The 25,667-nt window shown below is 35.9% G+C and overlaps 2 protein-coding genes across 2 annotated transcripts in view; one reads left to right on the forward strand and one right to left on the reverse strand.

The window, feature by feature from the left end:
• The window catches only part of LOC121374941 (nucleolar GTP-binding protein 2-like), a 50,083-nt gene extending 37,509 nt beyond the window's left edge, over nucleotides 1-12,574 (reverse strand). Inside the window, exon 1 of the mRNA XM_041502086.1 lies at nucleotides 12,431-12,574. Coding sequence (XP_041358020.1) covers nucleotides 12,431-12,500 — 70 coding nt within the window. The 5' untranslated portion in view covers nucleotides 12,501-12,574. The remainder of the gene's footprint in view (nucleotides 1-12,430) is intronic.
• A 1,077-nt stretch (nucleotides 12,575-13,651) lies between these two features.
• Nucleotides 13,652-25,667, forward strand: part of LOC121376386 (tRNA selenocysteine 1-associated protein 1-like) — a 152,546-nt gene continuing 140,530 nt past the window's right edge. The window contains exons 1-4 of the mRNA XM_041504237.1: nucleotides 13,652-13,773; nucleotides 18,174-18,268; nucleotides 24,075-24,174; nucleotides 24,770-24,822. Coding sequence (XP_041360171.1) covers nucleotides 13,741-13,773; nucleotides 18,174-18,268; nucleotides 24,075-24,174; nucleotides 24,770-24,822 — 281 coding nt within the window. The 5' untranslated portion in view covers nucleotides 13,652-13,740. The remainder of the gene's footprint in view (nucleotides 13,774-18,173; nucleotides 18,269-24,074; nucleotides 24,175-24,769; nucleotides 24,823-25,667) is intronic.

The raw sequence follows: 25,667 nt of genomic DNA on the forward strand, positions 1-25,667 counted from the left end.
GCCCTGATACCAGCATCCGAAAAAAGCCTTCAAATAACAAAGGAGTGCCACAGAAACATACTTCACGTGGTATGCAACATTCCGATCCTGTCATCAACACACTAAATAATGTGGAAATGTCCATATGTGATCTTCTCCTTCAGTTCAAGGCATGCCTGCCAAGCCAAAATAGTATGCTGGAAGAAACCCAGCCCCAATCAGTACACCCTCAAACACTAAAAGAAATCAATAGTATTACAACAACCATCAAAGAAATAAAAAAAAACATCAACCAGTTGACTGATAATTTCAACAAAAAGATTAAAGAAATTTTTGACCGATTACCAAGTTACTCGGATATTTTAACGAAACCTGCTCATGTCGACACATCAACACAGACCGACTTGCCACAACCTGCTATAAAAATTCACCATGAAGCCCCAGTTAAAGTAACACCCAACAACCAAAAAACCAGTGCTTCAGAACCTCTGCCAGATGTCAAATTGAACCCCACAGCATCAACCACGAATAAAACAGAAACAACAACATTGGACAAAGAAATAAATGAAAAAGAGCTCCAAGATTCTGCAACGATAACACCAAAACAAAAACCACAGGAATGCACACCAGAGGAATACCATAATGGAAAAATACACACAACATACTCAAAACAAGACGTAATGATCATAGGGGACTCCAATACAAGGATCATACGATCCCACAACCTAATTCCAGGGAAGCGCAGCTCACGCATTGAGTTAGGAGAAAAAACCATTAGAGGAGCAACAAAATTTATTACAAATATGGACCCACATTACCAGCCATCTCACCTGATCATACAAACAGGAGGAAATGACATCAGTCATAATAACCCAACTACAGTATTAAATGATTTTGACATGTTGGTCAAAACGGCATCAAATCTAAAGAACACAAAAGTGTACATCAGTGTCATATTCCACCAAAACATACATGAACGGCAGAAAAAGGAATCTGACAATGACTTTTTTGAAATCTGCAAACATTCCAATGTTCAATACATAAGCATGCTTGATATCAGCTCGACAAGCATCCACTTTGAAAGTAATGACCCAAAACACCTCAATGGATTGGGTATCAGTAAGGTAGTGATGAAATACAAATATCTGCTATACCCCAAGTTTGGAAATGGATATGCCTACAGAGTCAAAGTCCCCATGTGGAAAGAACAAACCAATCAACGAAACCACGACAAAAGACAACACTTCATACCAACACCATGGAACAAGCCAGTCAAATATGCCTCAAAAGACTTCCATAAGGCACCAGGTTATCACACATCTGACGTGCCTGTCCCATTAAACAATAGGTTTTTGCCACTAGTAACCTTAGTATGAGTGGTTTCAACACCCAGTATAAATGACAAAGATCACAGGACCAAGAAAATATACTAGACTTTTATTGCATGTGTGTAAAAATAACCTGCTCCTAACTCTATGTGCCACCTTTGTGCTAAACCATTTATTGTGCTAGCTGTCTGATCTAAATATGGAACTGTGTGAAAAACAGCTTGCTACTAACTTGATGTGCCAAAATAACATATGTGCCTGCTATTAACTGTGCCAGATCTGTGCTACAAGGTCACTGTGCCATGATATAAATAAGTGACTGGCAAATCAACATGATTTGCCAAAATGCCCATCAGTTACATGATTCCAAGATGTCCACGAAAAGAATTAAAAAAAAAAAAAAAACCATGGCATCGCAAAGAAATCTGTGCTAAACTGGACTAGCTTAAAAAAACATGTATCCTTGTGCTATATCTACTAGCATGACTAACAAATGTTACAGGTGTCTAACCCTATAACATTATTATTTGTATTATTTTATGGAACTTACACCATACAAATACTCAAGTGTTCATCATTACATACTAATCTGTGCCTTAGATACCTCAGTCTACATACTGATTGACACATGTAACAAACATAATTATACCTAACAGTTTCAACAGAATGAGTCACAAATCGGTAATATAAATATGTAACTTGGTAACAATAGAGCAGTTTATGTATATGTATGTGCATGTGTGTATGCATGTATATGTATGTGTGTGTGTGTGTATATGTGTGTATGTATATATATATGTATGTATATGTATGTATATGTATGTATATGTATGTATGTATATGTATGTATATATATGTATGTATGTATGTGCATGTGTGTATATGTATATGTATGTATGTATGTATGTATGTGCATGCACACATGCTGATATGGCAATATTTTGGCAAATTATTTATAAGTCTACTCCCAAATCTAAACAACAACAACAACAACAAATGTTAAATGACTTCTTTTTAATGTGATTTCTCTGCTTGACACCTAGTATAGATTACACACATCAAACAATTCTATGGAACTAATATCATTTCTGTTATGGAACATAGACGGCCTGAAACACAAACTTAAATACAGGAACAACTATATGTACATGATTTTATCTGCCTACAAGAGACCCATACAAGTACACACAAAGCAGAAACAGGCAACATCACATCTTCTTTATATGGCTATACTTCTAGCATAAAACACTGTACAAAAAACTCCAAACATGCATGTGGTAGAGGATCTGGGGGTCATATTATTCTCTACAAAAACAAATTCCATCGGTATGTAACAGAACCAAAAAATAACAATAACTCTACGCTATGGCTAAGAATATCGGGGCAAGCAATCAGGAAGGACACTGATCTTTTCCTTTGCTCCTTGTATATACCTCCTGTAAGAGTCCCCCTACTTTCAAGATCAATTTGCCACCCTAGAAGCTGAAATAGCAACCTACAGCATGGTGGGAGATATTAATGCTCGCACTGCTGATGCAAACACAGTTCTTAAAGACTATATACCGCATGATACAGATGACTTCCTACCCCTTCCTGAAGGATATACTTCAGATTATATATCCAAAAAACAAAACTCACAAGACACGTCTATTAACTCACATGGCAGACATCTCATAAACTTATGCACAACAACAAGCCTCCGCATTCTGAATGGGAGAAGTCCTGGTGACTATTTAGGTAAATTAACATGCTTTAATGCACAAGGAACAAGCGCTGTTGACTATGTTATCTGTGAAGAAAAGGGACGTTGCGATATTTTAAGTTTAAATGTTATGGCTATGTCTCCTTATTCAATCCACTGCCCACTATCTGTGATTATGAAATGCAAACAAATGCCAATACTATCAGAAGAGACGATACTGCATCCAATGCAACACAAACATAAAATCAATGATGACAACAGTACAATGTATCAACAAGAACTTCTATCACCTGACTCACTTAGCAAAATACAAAACTTTATGGATACTGAAATATCTGTCCATAACATTAACCAAGCTGTTAGCTCATTAAATGATATCGTGCTAACTGCAGCATCTAGAATGTCACCAACAAAAAAGATTAATCATTCTAAAAGGACCCAAAAGAAAAAACATAAAATCACAACTTCTAGACTCCAAACACAATTCAGGGACCTAGCTAGGCAACTAAAAGCAGATCCATTTAATGCTAACCTGCGAACAAGATTAATGAGTACAAAGAAAAATATACATAAAGCCAACAAACGGGTAGAGAGGGACCTGAAAGAAAAATTATATAACAAAATGGAGGACATACAAAATAATAACCCAAAAGAATACTGGTCTATTATTAACAACATTATTAACAAAAACAAAGATGACATCGATCTCCCTAACGAACTTGTAAAACGTATGACAAATCACTTCCAATCCTTAAACAATGACACCAATTCTCACACGGATGAAAAATCACAATTACTCAAAGAAGAACTCCGTAAACGGGAAAATGAACAAAAAATATTCCCTGACCTTGACGGCCATATTACAACCCAAGAAGTCTTAATAGTTATTACATGCCTAAAAAATAAATCTTGTGGGCGTGATCTAATATCTTATGAAATGATAAAATTCGGAAAATCAGTATTACTTTCTTCTCTTGTTAAATTGTTTAATGCAGTGTACAAAACTGGCATATTTCCAAACTATTGGACTAAAGGATATATAACTCCAATTCACAAAAAAGGATGCAAAATGGACCCAACAAATTACTGAGGAATAACTATAACAAGCTGTCTAAGAAAACTTTTCTCCACGATACTGAATAACCGCCTAGTCAATCATTTACAAAATAAAAAACTATTATCAGATAACCAGTCTGGCTTTAGGAAAGGTAGAAGAACAGCCGACAACATATTTATTCTCAAAACCCTAATAAACAAATATGTAACCAAATTACACAAATGACTCTACATATGTTTTATTGATTTCCAAAAAGCATTTGATACTGTGTGGAGAGAAGGACTTCTTAAAATTTTACGTCTAGGGATTGGCGGGAAATTCTACAACATTGTTAAATCAATCTATGACAAAACTGAAGTCGCAATTAGGTTCGCAAATAACAATACAGATACATTTTCCTCAAATATAGTGGTAAAACAAGGTGATACACTCAGTCCTGCCATGTTTAACATTTTCATAGATGATCTAAATTTTCAATCAACTATATGTGCACCTGTTACACTACAAAAAGAAAAACTATCCCATTTGTTATGGGCAGATGACCTCCTCCTCCTGTCTGAAACCCCACAAGGCCTTCAGGAATGTCTTGATGACTTGTGTAAGCTATGGCACCTAAATATAAACCATTCAAAATCAAATTTTATGATCATACAAAAAGGGAAAAGCCCCACAACTACTAAACTCTACCTACAATTTTTCAAACAAATGCATACACTTATCACGGTTGCACTATAAACTCAGCTGGAAACTTTACTGAAACTAAAACTGTACTCAGTAATAAGGGATCAAAAGCACTCTTCAGATTACACCAAGCTTTCTCGGGTGTCAATCCACCCCCACATATATATAATCAACTATTTGATACACTAATTAAACCTATTCTACTCTATAACTCGGAAGTATGGGGCACGGAACTGCATGGCAAACTAAAGAAACACAACCAACACAAATTATTTGACATATTAGAGGCTGAACCCTTTTAAAAATTACATGTATATAAAATTCTGTAAAATTAATCTTCAAGTCCCACGAAACAGTGTTAACATTGCCTGCAGGAGTGAACTGGGGCGCTACCCACTTATAAATAGCATACATACAAATATTTGTAAATATTTTATGTACCTAGAAAATGTAGAAGAATCAAGATCTATATTATATGATGCAGTATCCTGTATCAAAGAGCTACAAACACAACACAACATAGGCTGGCATGCTTATTTACAAGATATGCTTCATAGTAACAACATTGACAAAAGTCTATTAACTAATGCTAAAATTCACCCAAAATCAAACTCTAGCTACAAACACAACACAACATAGGCTGGCATGCTTATTTACAAGATATGCTTCATAGTAACAACATTGACAAAAGTCTATTAACTAATGCTAAAATTCACCCAAAATCAAACTCTAGCTACAAACACAACACAACATAGGCTGGCATGCTTATTTACAAGATATGCTTCATAGTAACAACATTGACAAAAGTCTATTAACTAATGCTAAAATTCACCCAAAATCAAACTCTAGCTACATAAACAAAATCCTTGGTGACAGATATTGCGAACACTTTAAAATTAAGCTACAGAACTCTGAAAAGCTGCAAATATTTAAACATATTAAAAACAAATATGAAATGGCAAATTACTTGAAATATATAAAAAAAATACCAATTTTAGACACGCTCTCACAAAACTACGTTTATGTGCTCACAGACTGGAAATAGAGGTAGGACGTTATAGGAATATCCATAGAAATGACCGTATATGCCGGCTGTGCCAAAAAGAACCAGAAGATGAGATTAATTTTTTGACTCGGTGTCCAATAAATATGCATTTAAGAAAAATACTATACTATAAAGTCGGTCAAATATGTTCTGAGTTCACATTTCTGTCCGAACTGGAAAAATGTGTTTTCCTTCTTGACAGCCCAGAACAAGTAACTCCAACTGTTGGGCAATTCTGTTATGAAATGTTCAACCATAGGCAAAATGAACTTACCAGACCCTCTACTACAACACCAACTTGAATAAACACGTATACACACTCAGTGACTCTGCACACATTTACGTGTACATGTCATATAACTATTACTAGGGACCGCGGACACTTTTTAAATATGACAAGAATGATATCGATTGTTTGCTATACTAAAGAAATACCTTTAAAAGAATAATAAATTTTTTTAAAAACCAAAATTCAAATTTTAGCCCTGACACCCCAAAAAAAAAATTGTAATCAGGGTAGGTAACTCTGTTTTTATAATAATAATTAAAAAAAAAAAAAAAAAAAAAAAGTTTGGCACACTCAAAATTGTAGGAATGTATTCATTATTTTCAAATAAAATACCTTCAGTACCATTAATATAATCAGTATAATCGACTAATTGGTTATTATAATACCCATCCACCCTCAAAAAGGGTTCAACATAAGAAAACTACCATTTTTGTTGCATAAGCATATATCATACAACATGTGGAATGTAATAAAAGTCATTTGTGCATTACAAATTAACATTACCATCATCGTCATGTGCTACATGTAACTCCTCATTCGTTACCTGCATTATCTCAGCATTCAATTGTACAGAGTAAAGAGCATCAGTCGGCCATGGTAAAAGTGATATACAGGTCAATGGTCAATATGTAAGAGGACAAAATGTGTACCATTAATGTTGTATCTCTGTCAAAATGTCAACTTGTGTGTGTGTTATATATGAGAGGTAGAGAGAAGTGAGACAGTGAAAGAGAGGGAGAGAGTAAAAGAGAGGGAGAGAGGAAAAGAAAGACAGAGCAAGAGAGATAACAGATGTATATGTTAGGTTTTGGCAAATTGAGTTTCTTCATAATTACAAAATTTGGAATCATTAGAGAATGCTTCATTGTTGTTTGTATGGCTTATTAGACAGCCTGTCTTTGATTTTTAAAATAATAAGTTAGTGGCATTAAAAAACTAAATTACATCACCTATGTTGTGTTATTGAGACAATTATATACACATTTAGTGCTGTCAAAGGTGTGCAAACAGTGGTTTAATTGGTGAAACAAAAAGTCGTAGAATACATGGTTAGGATTTTAAAAAGTTGTTTTTTTACACATTAAGTATAATGTCAAAGTTGACATTTTTACCTGGGTACCACTTTAATTGATTACAGCCAGTGCTCCACAACTGGTGTAACAAAGGCTGTCGTGTGTAATATCCTGTCGGTCGGGATGGTGCATATAAAAGATCCCTTGATGCTAATCGAAAAAGAATAGCCCATGAAGTGGCGACAGCGGGTTTCCTCTCACAATATCTGTGTGGTTCTTAACCATATGTCTGATGCCATATAACCGTAAATAAAATGTGTTGAGTGCGCCGTTAAATAAAACATTTCCTTCCTTCCTTCCACTTTAATAGTTGATATTTTGACTTGACATTTTTTCCAGTGACATTTTGTCCTACACCCGTTAATTATAAAGATGTGGTTATAGGGATTATTTTTATGTGATTCCCTAACAATAAATGTATTCATAATAACAAATCATTGAAAATGTAAACAAATATCCGCCATCTTGGATTGTAGTAAACAGACAAACAGGAAGATGTTGTTAACGGGCGATCACAGTTATACAATGGATTGCGGTGAACTCGTATGGAAAACTTACTCGTATGGGGGGAAATGCAGTGAACTCGTATGGAAATCCACAAGTGAACTCGTATGGAAGACTTACTCGTATAGGGAAAATGCATGTATCCAATACTTGTGTGTAATTTTTATGCAGAGGTTGACAAACCCTCTAGCCTGACGTATGAGGCTAGTGGTTTTTAAGTTCAGGCTAGCGAGAAACGCAAAACATGCTTGCATGCATTGTTTACGGTTTCTGTCGCAGGAAATAAGTCTAATGACATGCGTGATTTGATTGGTTGGGCAAGTCACGTGGTAGTTAATCTCGCACAATGTTTTAGGCTAAGAAACTCTAATTATATTTGTACTAAATATTTATATCTATATATATATATTATATTATATTTTTCAATATGTCTCTTACTCTGTTACATCGCGAAATGTATTTATATTTCTATACTCATTTCTCTATAATGTATTATCATGTATGTATATTGTTAATATACACATATGTTTATAATGTAATAATAATATCATGTACTGTATTTGTATTTATATTCATATATGTACCAAGCAATGTATTTATATTATTATTATTATCCTCCTGTAAACCATCTTGTAATAAAGTTTGGTTCTTTTCTGTTCTGTTTTATTTACCTATTGTTTACTAATTGAATGGCCTATTTCGTGTAGGGGTTTGGTTAATGCTTCTCAGCTGCCGATACCTTTTTCGTTCATCAATTAACAACGGATTACACCGTTATATTCTTTTGATATCAGGATGATGCCCCTGTATCACTTCTCCCTAAACTAATCTGTTTACTTGTTAAATTGACACCTATGCCTCAGCGGCTGATCAGAGTAATTTAACATAACAATTCAATGCTTAAAACTAAAGACATAAAAAGTCGCTCCAAAATCCACCCAGTTAACTTCACTCGGAACCATGGCAGACTCACCTTGTTTGGTTCGTCACTGACCAGTAACAAGACGACATCACGCCGTGGAATGCGACTCTTGCCAACAATGGACACATAGGACATGTGACACAGGTAATACTTTACTAATTTTTTAATTATTCTATTTTTTTTTCAATAAATAATTTTTTAATTGCACGAAGAATGCTAAAAATGCCTACTCCTAAAACTTGAAAATTAAATAATTATTTGTATAACTTGAAAATTAAATAACGCTATATAACTATTTGTATATTATTATAATTTTTATTCCCTACATATGTTTATTCGGCATTTTTACAACAACCTTTCTTGTTAATTATGTGTATTACTTATTTTGTAGGAATAGACTTGAAGACCTACAGAAAGTTGATGCGAGATGAGATCGAATTCGCGTTCTTTTGTAGCGCGTGTGTGGATTCACAGACGTCTCCCACTGATGTGCCAGCGTCACCACCATCGTCAGACCGGCATTTGACAAGTTGAGGGGGCAGCAGGAGACCGAGGGGCTAGGCAAGCTGTGCAGTTATATAGAAACAACGTGGATGAAGAATACCACGTACAGGCTTCAAGACTGGTGTGTCTTTGGACAGGCTATAAGGACCAACAACGACTTGGAGGCATGGCATCACAGACTGAACCAGAAGGCTGGAAGAAAGAATTTGCCGCTATACACCTTAACCTTCTGAGTAATGCAGGCAAGATATCTCGCCCGATGTCACGTCAGTCGATATACTGTACACTGTATACAGTGCATTCCCCGATTCATATTTCCCGCCGTTTTGCAGACGACACTCACCGGAAACAGAAAATATCATTAAAGAAAAAAAAAAAAAATTCAAAATGGTGGCGTTTGTTTTGATTTTTTCAATTGAAAATACCTTGAAATTTTGAGTTCAAAAAGTGGTTTTCGGCAAGTATTTTCGCTTGATAACAATGGCGGCACGTCGCAGTCATTTTCAGGGATCGATAGCTGATTGTGACAGCTAATTTGATAATAAATTTGATTGTTTTACCAACAACAAAAATTACCAAATATTGCAATATGAATCGTAGTTCAGGTTTGAAAAAAATTCTGGTCAAAAAACCACTATTATCGGGAATAATGGACATAAATACTGGACAGCTGGCCACAAATGCCTGTAAGTAAATGCAACTTTTTCGATTTTTTGCCTAATTTTAATCACCATTAGCCGATCTGAAATAATAAAAAGTAAAAAAAAGACACAAAAATAATACTTACCGATTCATATATGAACTTTATTTCATGTATTTATAAAACAAATATATGTGAGTAAAAATTATAAACTTGTACCCACTCAACGTGGTTTTTGTTAAAAATTAATCCAGTAGTCTAAAGGTTAATACCTTTCTTGAAGGCGGAGGCTGACCTGCTGCCCATGCAGTCGAGACTACTAACAGACGGGCAGTTGGATCGGCGGCAAACGCCAGCACAGAAGAAAAAAGCGAAGAAGTACTTCTAGCTATGGGACAATTATACGGAAGGCGATCTGTCCCCAAGCCAGCTTCTGCGTGAAGTCGCAAAGATGAACGGACCCGTATGCCAGTGATGTGCACCATGCATCAATAGTCTAGTACAATATTAATTACTAAAATATGCCTTTTATATATTTTGCCATTCATTTATTAAAGCAAGCACATAAATTACATTAATGTTTATTTCAATTAATTTTTGTGTATTTTTAATGAACAAGTGCCCCAAAAGTGTTTGGTGTACCATGCCTTGCCAAATTTCTACGGAAATCACTAAAATATGTCTGTGATGCGTAGTGTGTTTATTATTGCTTCTTATTATTTATTATTCATTGGATGCTTGTTACAGAATAAATTAAACATGATTGAACATACTTGTTTTCTGTTGATTTCTAATTACATGAAAATACACGAAACCATACGGGGTGGATGCTCTCGACGTCACATGTCAGTCGGGGAATATGTGCCCACATGCCTATGCACAGAACGAAAATAGGTGACCACGGGTAACACGAAAATAGGTGTTGACGCACAAACTGCGGTTAACACGATAATGATGGCGACATAAATAAGAAGCATGTATACAAAACAATTGTCATGTAAAATACATACGAGTTCACCATTATTTCTTACATACGAGTTCGTTTTCCATACGAGTAAGTTTTCCATACGAGTTCACCGCACCCCTATACAATAAATCAAAACATCTAAATTTTGTCATGTACTGCAAGAGTAATAAATTAAATATAATTACCTCACAAAAATAAATACTTGCAATAACGACAACAACACTATTTTTCTATAATTAAATGCGATATCGCTATTTTTTCACTTTGCCACTGAATAAAACGTAAAGTGACAAGTAACACAAGTTCTATATTTGTTAAAAAGTTTTATCAATGTATTTTATACCTGTTACAAGTACTGGTATTCTTCCGGAGTCCGGCGATTTCGCCCGGGTGATCTCGCCACAGGCAAGATAGCCGTAAATTCCATATACTGCTGGGCGAAATCGCCGTACTCTATATACATATAAGCAGACGGGAATGTCACTGTTTATTACAATAAATTGGTTATTATAATAATATTTAATTAATGTTTTGGGTTTGATACTGTTCTTTATTCCCAAGCTTTTGTTTTTTCTGTCATTGCTTTTGTTCAGTTTACTCCATATCAGCAAGGTTGGGCAAGATCGCCGACGTTTTGTGTACCATTTCATTGTACACTTACTTATTGTTTGAGAACATATTAATATTACAAATTAATAAAATGTCAAACTAAAAGCTTGTGTATGTTTTCTTTTTTCGATATGTTCTTTACATCTACGGTTTTATAGAACTGATCACATTAAATTACCAGTAACAGAAAACTAACGAGATAAGATACAAGGACAGATATAAAGATATATTGCTTATTAGCATTTCACGATTTCAGTTTCATTACAGGGAAATTACAATTCATTATAACAGTTTATGTCTATATGTTGATTAGAGTTCGCTATTATTAGTGTTAATCGTCTTTAAAACGGTATGCACAGTGGTCACTGCAAGAAAACTATACTCACAAGAAACACTTTAACAGGCAAAGACAGAAAAAAAGGACACATCACATTTGATTTGAACATTGTTCGTATCATTTCATGCAGTAAATGATAGTAATATAAACATTTTAAATAATAAAATTCCTCTTTAGTTAGAGATATATATAGTACGGCGATTTCGCCCAGCAGTATATGGAATTTACGGCGATCTCGCCCGGTGGTGAGATCGCCCTACTTCATTCTTCCAATATTAAACAATAAATGTTTTATAGACGTTAACTAACATGTGCTTTTCAAACCTTGCATTCAGCAATGGTGTAACGGGTGTGAGTGGCACTACCAGTCTTCCGGTGCGGTCTCTACTATTACACGTATATAATCATTGTCATCATTATTATTACTATGTGTCTGATCTTACCATTGTATACTCTAATTATGTATGTTGTCCAATGTATACCATGCCATGTTTATATGATTCATATATAAATAAATGATTTGATTGATGATGTGTTAAGGAAAAGTCCTGCACTAAAGCCCAACTTAAAAACCTTACTCAGGTAGTGGTAGCAACAGGTTTCACCTGTCACTCAGACCAAACGTTAAAATAGCAACCGGTTAAACAGTAAATAGCCGTTGATTAAAATCATAAAAACAGGCTCAAATTTCAAAATGAGATCAGAGATGGATCATGGTTGGTAAACTTTCTTTTCCTAATGTTCAGCATCTAAATCTATATCGTTAAAATAAAATTCCTATTATTTCTGTCACCTGGGTTTAGACTGTGTTGAGATTTGTTAATTCCGCCCCTAGCGGCCTTCGTTCGTGGTGTCTTAGTCATGTTGCTGTTAAACTTTACTTCTCAACCTGTCGCTGTGTTTAGATCAAGATTTCCACAACGTGACCGGAAGTTTAGTGTTTGACTGTTTATTGGTCGTATACTACCTTTAATTTGTTACGCTTTTACCATGTTGATCCGGTTCCTGCCTCAACTTCAGTTTAGCCAGCAAACGTTTCGTTAACGTTAGCGAACTCTTTTATTGGTTCCCGACGTAGCCATTTGGTTTACGTGAAGCGCTTTAACCAGTCTAGCGGAGGTTTTTCTGCTCGGTCTGGCTGAACTATAGCCCTGGTTGAAACAGAAAGGCGCTGGATTTAGAACACTATGCTTGAGGTGCGATTGGTCGCATGATCGATCTCCTTCAATGGAGCTCCGGCCTCGGTGGCGTCGTGGTTAGGCAATCGGTCAACAGGCTTGTAGGTACTGGGTTCGGATCCCAGTCGAGGCATGGGATTTTTAATCCAGATAGGGCCTACCGACTCCAAACTCTGAGTGAGTGCTCCGCAAGGCTCAATGGGTAGGTGTAAACCACTTGCACCGACCAGTGTTCCATAACTGGTTCAACAAATAAGTTGAAATTAATTAGATTTATCAGTAGAGGTCGCCTACAGCCTTGTTGCGACAGCTAGCGGGTTTAGTGGCACTGACACATAATAAAGTAGGCCCCTATAGTCAGTATGGTTGGGCATATGCAGGCACGGCAGCAGTAAGCGAACATTCATTGGGTGCGGGTTCTCACTGATTGAGACTGAGGACGCGAAGTGCCCGATTGTTTTTGGTTTAAACAATATTTATTAATCATTAAATAGGCGATTTTGGCAGCCCCCCCCCCCCCCCCCCCCACCACATCTGCTCTGCTGTGCCTGGTTCAATCATAATTACGATTGTTTTGTTGTATTAGAGCTGGAACCTTGTTTAAGAATTGTCAACTTTTGGGGTATAAAGCAATTCGCAAAATTGTTCAGCACTTTTCGTTTGGTACTTAAGCGGGTGTGATAATTTATTTACTAATTTGTACTTGGTACGTTTTGACCAACTCTATGACGTTACTAAAAATCAATGACGATTTCTAACCAAATTACTATGTGTATATGTAGGACCCTCTACCTTTGGAGGAAAATACTGCAACAACAGATGAGACTTCTTATGTGTAAGAAGTTAAAGTAACATATACATCCGGTATATTAGTCTTTTGTGGTCAAGATAAAATTGATAGAGATTTGTAAAATATCCGTTAGCTATGGCACTAAGTAGTTCTTTATGGATGGGCGATGTAAGGATTTTATTTTTTTCATCAATTCATGCTAAATGCAATTTTCATAATCAAAACCATTTTTAATTTTGTGTTTTTATCATTTTAGTTTTACATCTGGCCATAGTTCATCAAGTTTATTATGATTGATTAACCTCGCGTGCAAGCACAACGGCGAGGTTTATCCTGTCTAGCCATTCCGTTGTCCAGAAACAGCTAATGGCGGAATGGCTAGACAGGATAAACCTCGCCGTTGTGCTTGCACGCGAGGTTAATCTTGATGAACTAATCTGGCCTCACTACACGGTTCACTTCTGTGTGAGAGTTCATTCATCAAAGTCCACTATAGTTCCTGATTGTGACATATGTTGTGGTTCACATATTTACTTTTAGTAATTGGGGAACAATGAAAATGATATGTATTTTTTAATGGTAAACCCTTTGGCTGGATTTTTCCAATTAAATGGTTTTTTTTTTATAATACTTAAAGCCGCACACCCTAGTTCCATCCAGCGAAAATAAATTATAATTTGGTTAATGTACAAACCTGTAACACACTTAGATCACGTTTTTATCAAATGGAGTGAAAAAGCAGGTTTTATATCGATAAATACCATGGGAATCCCCATGTCCCAATTGCTTGAAATAATTTTGAAAGTTAGTATTCTGATGTCACCGGTAGATGTCGCTCGAAGCACAACAATGCCTTACGTCACGACAAATTTCACAGACTTGGGGTGCGTTCTTTTCACCTCTCCTGGACATGTTCCAACTGTTCTGTCCTGGTTGTATCCCCTCTCCAGATATCGTAGGACTTAGCAAAATTATTGGTTTTAAGTGTTTGTAACGTTTTGTATTGAGATACTTACTTGTCTGAACTTTATTGTTACTGAAAATGTTCACGAATTGTGAAGAAAAATCTCACAAATGAACAAACAACAAATCGGATGTTGATTGCAAGAACCGTGCATGAGAAAACAAACCGAACCAAAATGATAACGGTCACATGGTATACCAACGTCTGTGACATTGAAATGGAAATATCCCCTCTAAAAATAGATTAGACCTTGTCTGCTCAACGTTTTTTTCTCAGACGCGTGTGAGTTTTTCAGAAATACGAAAAATGCATTTTGTGGTATTACAAACACCAGGATTAGCGAAAAACAACGCCGTAATGGTTAACAACTAGCCGTAACTAGGGTGTGTCCCTTTAATAGTGTACATTGATTTGTTTGGGTCATGAATGTACAGCGGAACAGACGGCCAGTCTGAACTGGTTCTTTGACCGTCTGTTTGGACCAATACCACAGCCAAGAAACTGAGACGTAAATGTTCTCAATTCAATTGTGGAGTGAAAATAAATGCTTATATAATATAAACAATGTTTGCAATGGTATATGTTGTTAGTGTCAACATGAACCCATTCTATTAGCAATCTCAATTTGAAGTTTGGCAATTTAACATGGATTTCAATGGCAGATGGCATCTGTGTGGTGAGACCCTAGGAGTTTTTCGTATCCCAATTCATCAAGAGAGACAACTCTTATTGTCATAATTTTATGTACAAACTATCGTGCTTAACAATAATGTTAATTACATATAGGTAAGATCTAAAAACAAATATGTGTTTCGGGTTTTATTTTTTATGTATTTATTTTTTAAATCTTAATCAAACTAAGAAACCGTAATTGGCCGAGGTGTTGCAAATTTAATTTTATTTTTTATTTTTTATTTTTTTTGCTTACAAAATTTCAGGGTCACTACATAAAATTAGGGTAGGTCGGGAAACCAGAAACAATTTAAACTAGATTTCTCCAAACCTTTTCAGAATAACACAAGTAAAATATATACTAAGCTGATGGGAGACTGCATATGTGTGGTGGCACTGATGGCCACAAAAAACAAACTTGTGCTAAATTATAATTTTTTATTATTTTTATTTATTTAGTTATTTTATTTAAGGGACATACCCTAGTTTTTAAACACAGGCATATTTTTGACTATTGTAGCCGTTTTTGATAACTGAAATCATACTTTACTTAGATTTTGTGGTTTAGATTATCACTTTTTATCAAGTGTTTTTTGGTCATCCTGGTGTTTTAATATCACAAAATGCATTTCTCATATTTTTAAAAACGCACGTGCGTCTGAGAAGTATCAGTTATGGAGTCGAGTTTTAGTCTATTTTTAGAGAGTATTTCACCATTTTAAAGTCACAGACTCATGATTTACTCAGTTGTAACATTATCCAAATGTGTTACAGGTTTGTAGATTAACAAAAGTTAGTGTTAATTTTCACGGGTTGAAACTAGGGTCTGTCCCTTTAATAACCGGGTCAGTTAGCCCTGGAGCGGTATCATCGGGCCCCATTCTAGAATCTGTCCTGGGACAAGCCCCTGGCTATCCAGAGACAGGCCCCGTGATGGACATGCTCGAAACTAGTGCTATATGAGCATGTACAAATTATTCACACTCGCACCCATTCTAGAATCTGTCCTGGGACAAGCCCCTGGCTATCCAGAGACAGGCCCCATGACGGACATGCTCTAAACTCTAGTGCTATATGAGCATGTGAAAATTATTCGCCCATTCTAGAAAGTTTTTCGTAGAAAGTCGGCTCAAGCGCCAAGTTAGCAGTAGTGAGAAGTCAAGGTTGCTGTAATATTCTGGACATAATCCAGTTTTAAAAACGAAATAACAACAACTTGTGTAGTGTCACAGCTTACATAACATCTCGTGTAGTGTCACAGCTTACATAACATCTCGTGCAGTGTCACAGCTTACATAACATCTCGTGCAGTGTCACAGCTTACATAACATCTCGTGCAGTGTCACAGCTTACATAACATCTCGTGCAGTGTCACAGCTTACATAACATCTCGTGCAGTGTCACAGCTTACATAACATCTCGTGCAGTGTCACAGCTTACATAACATCTCGTGCAGTGTCACAGCTTACATAACATCTCGTGCAGTGTCACAGCTTACATAACATCTCGTGCAGTGTCACAGCTTACATAACATCTTGCAGGGCTAGCTCTGGGTGAGCAAAATAAATCGCCAATTTTCTTTAAAGATGTAAAATCCACTGTTATATTTCACCAAAATACCAATTATTACATGAAATGTTTTCACCAAATCAAAATCCTCTGTTATTTTTCAACAAAATACCAATTATTACATGAAATGTTTTCACCAAATCAAAATAAAATTCGCCAATTGTTCCTGAAATTGGTGAATTTGGCGAGTGGCAGAGCTAGCCTTGTCTTGTCTGTCCCTAGTTTTACTTTAGCACCAGATTGTATATTAATACATTTCATGCCCTTTGCGGTGAAACCAGTAAAGTTTTGTTTAGTTCTTGGTCAGATGTATTTCAGTAATGCTAGAAAATACTCATTATTATTTTCAGTTTAATGTAATAATGACATATTAGTTATCATTTATTTAATACTAGTTATTACATTTTAATGAAACTATTTAATTGTTTTGCTTAAATTTTATTACCAAGTATAGTAGCAAATTTACAAGTGAATTATTTCAGTACTTTATATATATATATACGATTTATCAGTACATTTTGTCATGTTCCACGTTCATTCAGAAAGGCTCTGAATTAGACACTTAGTTTGAATTATCATATTTGTAATTTCATTATCAAATACTTAATCACTAGAAGTAGAAGGTGGGACTATAGAATCTTGGGAATGACATGATCACTGGAATGTAGGACTATAGAATCTTGGGAATGACGTGATCACTTGAAGGTGGGACTATAGAATCTTGGGAATGACGTGATCACTGGAAGGTAGGACTATAGAATCTTGGGAATGACGTGATCACTGGAAGGTAGGACTATAGAATCTTGGGAATGACGTGATCACTTGAAGGTGGGACTATAGAATCTTGGGAATGACGTGATCACTTGAAGGTGGGACTATAGAATCTTGGGAATGACGTGATCACTGGAATGTAGGACTATAGAATCTTGGGAATGACGTGATCACTTGAAGGTGGGACTATAGAATCTTGGGAATGACGTGATCACTGGAAGGTAGGACTATAGAATCTTGGGAATGACGTGATCACTGGAAGGTGGGACTATAGAATCTTGGGAATGACGTGATCACTTGAAGGTGGGACTATAGAATCTTGGGAATGACGTGATCACTTGAAGGTGGGACTATAGAATCTTGGGAATGACGTGATCACTGGAAGGTGGGACTATAGAATCTTGGGAATGACGTGATCACTGGAATGTAGGACTATAGAATCTTGGGAATGACGTGATCACTGGAAGGTAGGACTATAGAATCTTGGGAATGACGTGATCACTGGAAGGTGGGACTATAGAATCTTGAGAATGATATCATCACTAGAAGATAGAATTTTGGGAATGACATTTTATTAACATTTTGTTTTCAGCTGGACACGTACATGGATGAAATATTTATCAGCAGTGCGTTTCAGCAGCTTGGGGAAAATGTTCTTCACGTTAAACTAATTAAGAATAAAAATGTGTAAGTGCAATCTTTTTTATTCTGTTTATACACGTATGTAATACAATACGTAAACCACAGAACCATTAGAGACTGTAAAATGTCTTCGAGTGGCTGAATTGGAAGTTCAATACTTTACATACAAGTCTTACTCATTGATATCTGATATCATATATATCTTTTTATATAGGTAGCTGTGCATGGATTTCTGATTTCCATTAGGAGTCACCATAATGTAAAAGTTTGTTTAGCAAAGCTTACTGTCTTCTACTCTAGTCAGGTGTTTATCGTATTGTTATTTTAAAATTCATAGTTAGTTGATTCAGCATGTTTTAGGTAAATATGGTAATTTATATATTACAGAATTTCAGGATTGCACCTATAGACCAAATTTAATATGAATAGGTGATTTTGTATACACCTGAAGTAAGCAAAATGTTATTACACCATTACCGGTATTATTGTTTTAAATCACTCTAAGGTAAGTTTATTTTAATTTGAATATATTTAACAAACTTAAATTGTTACTTTATATTCAGATAAAAATATTATATTAAAGCTGAGCAAAATGACAAAAGTGGTCAAAGTACGTGCAAGGTTATTACTGTAAATCAGGAAATGTTAGCGAGCATAACATATTAGCAAATTTAGCGAGGTCATACAAGATGCTAATCTTTCATGATGCTAAATTTAAAGAGATGTACAACAGACTGTTCTTAGAAGCTTTTATGCGATTCATTTGTCTGTGATTAACTGAAGGCACATCAATGGTTACATGCTATTGATTAAACCAAAAGGATAGCAAACAACACTAGTTAATTAGCATGCACATTACTGCATTTTTCTACTAAATTCAAGATGTCTGTAAGCTGGGTAATGGAATTACGAGTTGAAGAGATATTTCAGGCATTAAACTCAGCTAGTCCACATAAGAAAAATTATCATAATGATGTAACTATGTAATACACTAGTACTGCACTAGTACTTGTCATGGGCAGAAGTGAGACTCACTACTGCAAGGTGTAGTGCATGAGTACTTAATTAAAGTTTGGTAACGGAATTACGTAAAAACGAACACCATTTTTACGGGCACCGCAAAACATCAACAAACTGTGAAGTATGATGAAATAATTATTTATCTTCATGATGGAATGATGACCTAATGACTTGTGATTAACAAAATAGAAATTATATTACAAATTATCTTTTCATAATTTTGTTGTACAACATTGAATGCCGGTAACGGAATTACACAGTTCAGTAACAGAATTACCGCTCTGAATTTACTTTTGAAAAACAATATTTATTTACTTTAAATTTGATTTGCAAATATGTTGCATAGTTTTATAAGTTAAATAATAATTCAGTATACCTGTTTTAAGCATTCATATTAATATTTCAAATGATAACTAGTTTCAATATTGGTAAAATGTACACGTACATGTATATATGAGTGGAGATTTAAACTAGCACTAAACTCTGTACATATTACATAGTAAATGTTTAAAATGTTTGACAGCAATTGAAAAAAATTCTTGAACAGTGACATTATTAATAACAAAGAGAATTACACCAGGTCAGAGGAACACAGGCCAATTAAAATTTTATAGACTGACCATCAAACATCTAGATTGTATTACAGTAAGTGAAAGATATTATGCCTAATAATAAAATTCCTCATCTATCTGAGGTTATGGTAACATACATGACAACATTCAAAACACCAGTATTTTTTTTTGGGGGGGCCAACCAAACATGCCATCTTTCCATTTTAAGAATTTTACTCAGATTAGATTTCCTTGTAAAGACAGCATTAACACTATAAAACGGTTGCTTTCTTTTTGTCCATTATATACATTTAAAAGCATAATGTTGGTAATTAGAATGATACTTTCCATTTTCTGGATATCCTGTCATTTAAATATAAATGATTAAATACATGTACAGTCAATAAATGCCTTTGGATAAAGTAACATTAAAGTTTGCTTCAAGTAGATATGTTATGTTACATTTCCACTTTCTAGACCCTATATACATGTATGTTTAAAGATATATGTACAGGGCTTGAAATAGCGGCCTGTAAAAAGTGAAAAGAAGTCTATTTTTAAATCTTGCAAGTGAAATAAACATTCACCTGCTAAAATTAACTCAAAATCGCATCATTTTAAAAAAACACATGTACATACGATCATCTCATCTTCTATTTAGCTGAGGCCGAGTTCATAATTCTGTTACATTTTAATTTTATAATGCTCTTAAACTACATATCAGAGGTCTTAATTTTCCACACATTGTCCCAAACCCTACATTCACATTGTGCTGTCTTATTTCCAGCAGGCGATTTTAGTTTCACAGCAGGCCATATTTCTTTTGGCCTGCTATTTAAAAAATAAATAATGGCAGGCCATATTTTACTTAATATTTTGAGCCCCAATATAATTCTAGTAGGTTTCGATTATAACTTGAATTTTGTCATGGATATTGCAGATGTTTAGTCAGCATAATGAAGCTTTTAAGTAGTACTGTTTGGTTAAAGTTGATCAGATTTCCTTAATTTCTATATTGTTAATGGATGACATTTATATTTGCTATGGGTGTTCCGCAAATGCATTTGTAGCCACTACTAGTACTATTACCATATGGATTTTTAAAAAAGATTTTGTATATCTTCCTATTGTTACATCATTTGATGTATTGGTGTATATGGACATGGGCGTACGACCCGGGGGGGCAGGGGGGGGGGGCAATTGCCCCCCCCCCCAATTCGGGCTAAATTTTAAAATCGTTAATATTTGATTATTTACAGTATTTGTTAGCACTGTTTTGACTGAATTCTACTTTAAATACTGGAGGCCTGTTTTGAGGGAATTCCACTTTAAATACTGGGGCCTGTTTTGAGGGAATTCCACTGTAAATACTGGAGGTCTGTTTTGAGGGAATTCCACTTTAAATATTGGGGCCTGTTTCGAGGAAATTCCACTTTAAATACTGGGGCCTGACTTGAGGGAATTCCATTGTAAATACTGGGGGCCTGTTTCGAGGGAATTCCACTTTAAATACTGGAGGCCTCTTTTGAGGGAATTCCACTTTAAATACTGGGGTCTGTTTTGAGGGAATTCCACTTTAAATACTGGGGTCTGTTTTGAGGGAATTCCACTGTAAATACTGGAGGTCTGTTTTGAGGGAATTCCACTTTAAATACTGGGGCCTGTTTCGAGGAAATTCCACTTTAAATACTGGGGCCTGGCTTGAGGGAATTCCACTGTAAATACTGGGGGCCTGTTTCGAGGGAATTCCACTTTAAATACTGGAGGCCTCTTTTGAGGGAATTCCACTTTAAATACTGGGGTCTGTTTTGAGGGAATTCCACTTTAAATACTGGGATCTGTTTCGAGGGAATTCCACTTTAAATACTGGGGGCCTGTTTCGAGGGAATTCCACTTTAAATACTGGGGGCCTGTTTCGAGGGAATTCCACTTTAAATACTGGGGGCCTGTTTCGAGGGAATTCCACTTTAAATACTGGGGGCCTGTTTTGAGGGAATTCCACTTTAAATACTGAAGGCCTGTTTCGAGGGAATTCCACTTTAAATACTGGGGGCCTGTGTCGAGGGAATTCCACTTTAAATACTCTGTTTTGAGGGAATTCCACTTTAAATACTCGAGGGAATTCCACTTTAAATAGGCCTCTTTTGAGGGAATTCCACTTTAAATACTGGGGTCTGTTATGAGGGAATTCCACTTTAAATACTGGGGTCTGTTTCGAGGGAATTCCACTTTAAATACTGGGGGCCTGTTTCGAGGGAATTCCACTTTAAATACTGGGGGCCTGTGTCGAGGGAATTCCACTTTAAATACTGGAGGCCTCTTTTGAGGGAATTCCACTTTAAATACTGGGGTCTGTTATGAGGGAATTCCACTTTAAATACTGGGGTCTGTTTCGAGGGAATTCCACTTTAAATACTGGGGGCCTGTTTCGAGGGAATTCCACTTTAAATACTGGGGTCTGTTTCGAGGGAATTCCACTTTAAATACTGGGGGCCTGTTTCGAGGGAATTCCACTTTAAATACTGGGGGCCTGTTTCGATGGAATTCCACTTTAAATACTGGGCCTGTTTTGAGGGAATTCCACTTTAAATACTGAAGGCCTGTTTTGAGGGAATTCCACTTTAAATACTGGGGGCCTGTGTCGAGGGAATTCCACTTTAAATACTGGAGGCCTGTTTTGAGGGAATTCCACTTTAAATACTGGGGTCTGTTATGAGGGAATTCCACTTTAAATACTGGGGGCCTGTTTCGAGGGAATTCCACTTTAAATACTGGGGGCCTGTTTCGAGGGAATTCCACTTTAAATACTGGGGGCCTGTGTCGAGGGAATTCCACTTTAAATACTGGAGGCCTCTTTTGAGGGAATTCCACTTTAAATACTGGGGTCTGTTATGAGGGAATTCCACTTTAAATACTGGGGTCTGTTTCGAGGGAATTCCACTTTAAATACTGGGGGCCTGTTTCGAGGGAATTCCACTTTAAATACTGGGGTCTGTTTCGAGGGAATTCCACTTTAAATACTGGGGGCCTGTTTCGAGGGAATTCCACTTTAAATACTGGGGGCCTGTTTCGATGGAATTCCACTTTAAATACTGGGCCTGTTTTGAGGGAATTCCACTTTAAATACTGAAGGCCTGTTTTGAGGGAATTCCACTTTAAATACTGGGGGCCTGTGTCGAGGGAATTCCACTTTAAATACTGGAGGCCTGTTTTGAGGGAATTCCACTTTAAATACTGGGGTCTGTTATGAGGGAATTCCACTTTAAATACTGGGGGCCTGTTTCGAGGGAATTCCACTTTAAATACTGGGGGCCTGTTTCGAGGGAATTCCACTTTAAATACTGAAGGCCTGTTTTGAGGGAATTCCACTTTAAATACGGGGAGCCTGTTTCGAGGGAATTCCACTTTAAATACTGGGGGCCTGTTTTGAGGGAATTCCACTTTAAATACTGGGGGCGTTTTGAGGGAATTCCACTTTAAATACTAGAGGCCTGTTTTGAGGGAATTCCACTTTAAATACTGGGGGCCTGTTTCGATGGAATTCCACTTTAAATACTGGGCCTGTTTTGAGGGAATTCCACTTTAAATACTGAAGGCCTGTTTTGAGGGAATTCCACTTTAAATACGGGGAGCCTGTTTCGAGGGAATTCCACTTTAAATACTGGGGGCCTGTTTTGAGGGAATTCCACTTTAAATACTGGGGGCGTTTTGAGGGAATTCCACTTTAAATACTAGAGGCCTGTTTTGAGGGAATTCCACTTTAAATACTGGGGTCTGTTTTGAGGGAATTCCACTTTAAATACTGGGGGCCTGTTTTGAGGGAATTCTACTTTAAATACTGAAGGCCTGTTTTGAGGGAATTCCACTTTAAATACTGGGGGCCTGTTTTGAGGGAATTCCACTTTAAATACTAGAGGCCTGTTTTGAGGGAATTCCACTTTAAATACTGGAGGCCTGTTTTGAGAGGTTTACAGATCTTGCAGGTGCAGTAAGTATGTTATTTGTAAAATCAATGTTAGTATTACTATTTGGTTGTGGCTGATAACTGATTAGCTGGTACATATGCACATGCAGAGATTTGTTCACACGGTAACATTTTCTCAGGGTACTAATCCATATCCTCAAAAAAACAAGAGTGAGAGTGACAATGTTTTTAGATAGGTTAAATGTAGTTTTAAAAAGATTCCTTCCAGAGTGTTTTCCAACAAGCCAGTGGTGTGCAACAGTGAAATACTCATTTGACATCTCTCAGTTTGTGTATAATTATATAACAATTGTAGGTCTACAGCCAGTTACTGCTTTGTGGATTTCGGTGATGTGGAGGTGGCCAATCGTGCTATTCTTCGAATTAACGGGAAGATAATACCTGGCAGTAACCCAGTAAGTGTTTGACGTTTTCTCAACTAATACCTGGCAGTAACCCAGTAAGTGTTTGACGTTTTCTCAAATAATACCTGGCAGTAACCCAGTAAGTGTTTGACGTTTTCTCAAATAATACCTGGCAGTAACCCAGTAAGTGTTTGATGTTTTCTCAAATAATACCTGGCAGCACCATAACCCAGTAAGTGTTTGATGTTTTCTCAAATAATACCTGGCAGTAACCCAGTAAGTGCTTGATGTTTTCTCAAATAATACCTGGCAGTAACCCAGTAAGTGTTTGAATAATACCTGCAGTAAGTGTTTGAATAATACCTGGTAGATTTAGTGATAAGAATTGAAGAGGTGTCAGTGATAGATTTAGTGATAAGAATTGAAGAGGTGTCAGTGATAGATTTAGTGATAAGAATTGAAGAGGTGTCAGTGATAAATTTAGTGATAAGAAAAATACAAGTATTTATGATGTCAGTATATTATTTGTTTAAAATGGCTTGTCTTCCTAGTGAGTTCCTGGTAAGAAACCATTATATAAGTTGATAACTGTGTTTGTGTGTAGCGGTCTGTTGAGTATTTATCTCTGATTAATGTTTACTTTCAGCCAAGGAGGTTCAAGTTGAATCCTGCTAGCTATGGAAAAGAACATGTTTTATTGTAAGATATATTGCTAGTCATGTTTTACTGTAAGTTATATTGCTAGTCATGTTTTATACTAAGTTATATTGCTAGTCATGTTTTATTGTAAGTTGGTTTGCTAGTCATCTTTTCACTCTATATTGGGGACTATCTATTTTTTATATTCACAGAACTGAGTTTTCACTCTATTCGGGACTGTATCTATTTTTTATATTCACAGACATGAGTTTTTACTCTATATTGGAGACTGTATCTATTTTTTATATTCACAGATCTGAGTTTTCAATCTATATGTTTATATTCACAGACCTGAGTTTTCACTCTATACTGGGGACTATCTATTTTTTATATTCACAGATCTGAGTTTTCAGTCTATATTGGGGACTGTATCTATATGTTTATATTCACACACCTGAGTTTTCACTCTATATTGGGTACTGTATCTATATGTTTATATTCACAGACCTGAGTTTTCACTCTATATTGGGGATTGTATCTATTTTTTTATATTCACAGAGCTGAGTTTTCACTCTATATTGGGGACTGTATCTATATTTTATATTCACAGACCTGAGTTTTCACTTTATACTGGGGACTGTATCTATATGTTTATATTTACAAACCTGAGTTTTCACTCTATATTGGGGACTGTATCTATTTTTTTATATTCACAGACCTGAGTGTTCACTCTATATTGGGGACTGTATCTATATCATAATATGTTTATATTCACAGACCTGAGTTTTCACTCTATATTGGGGATTGTATCTATATGTTTATATTTACAGACCTGAGTTTTCACTCTATATTGGGGACTGTATCTATTTTTTATATTCACAGATCTGAGTTTTCAATCTAGATCT

This window comes from Gigantopelta aegis, chromosome 6 (assembly GCF_016097555.1).
Source record: "Gigantopelta aegis isolate Gae_Host chromosome 6, Gae_host_genome, whole genome shotgun sequence".
Classification (NCBI taxonomy): domain Eukaryota; kingdom Metazoa; phylum Mollusca; class Gastropoda; order Neomphalida; family Peltospiridae; genus Gigantopelta; species Gigantopelta aegis.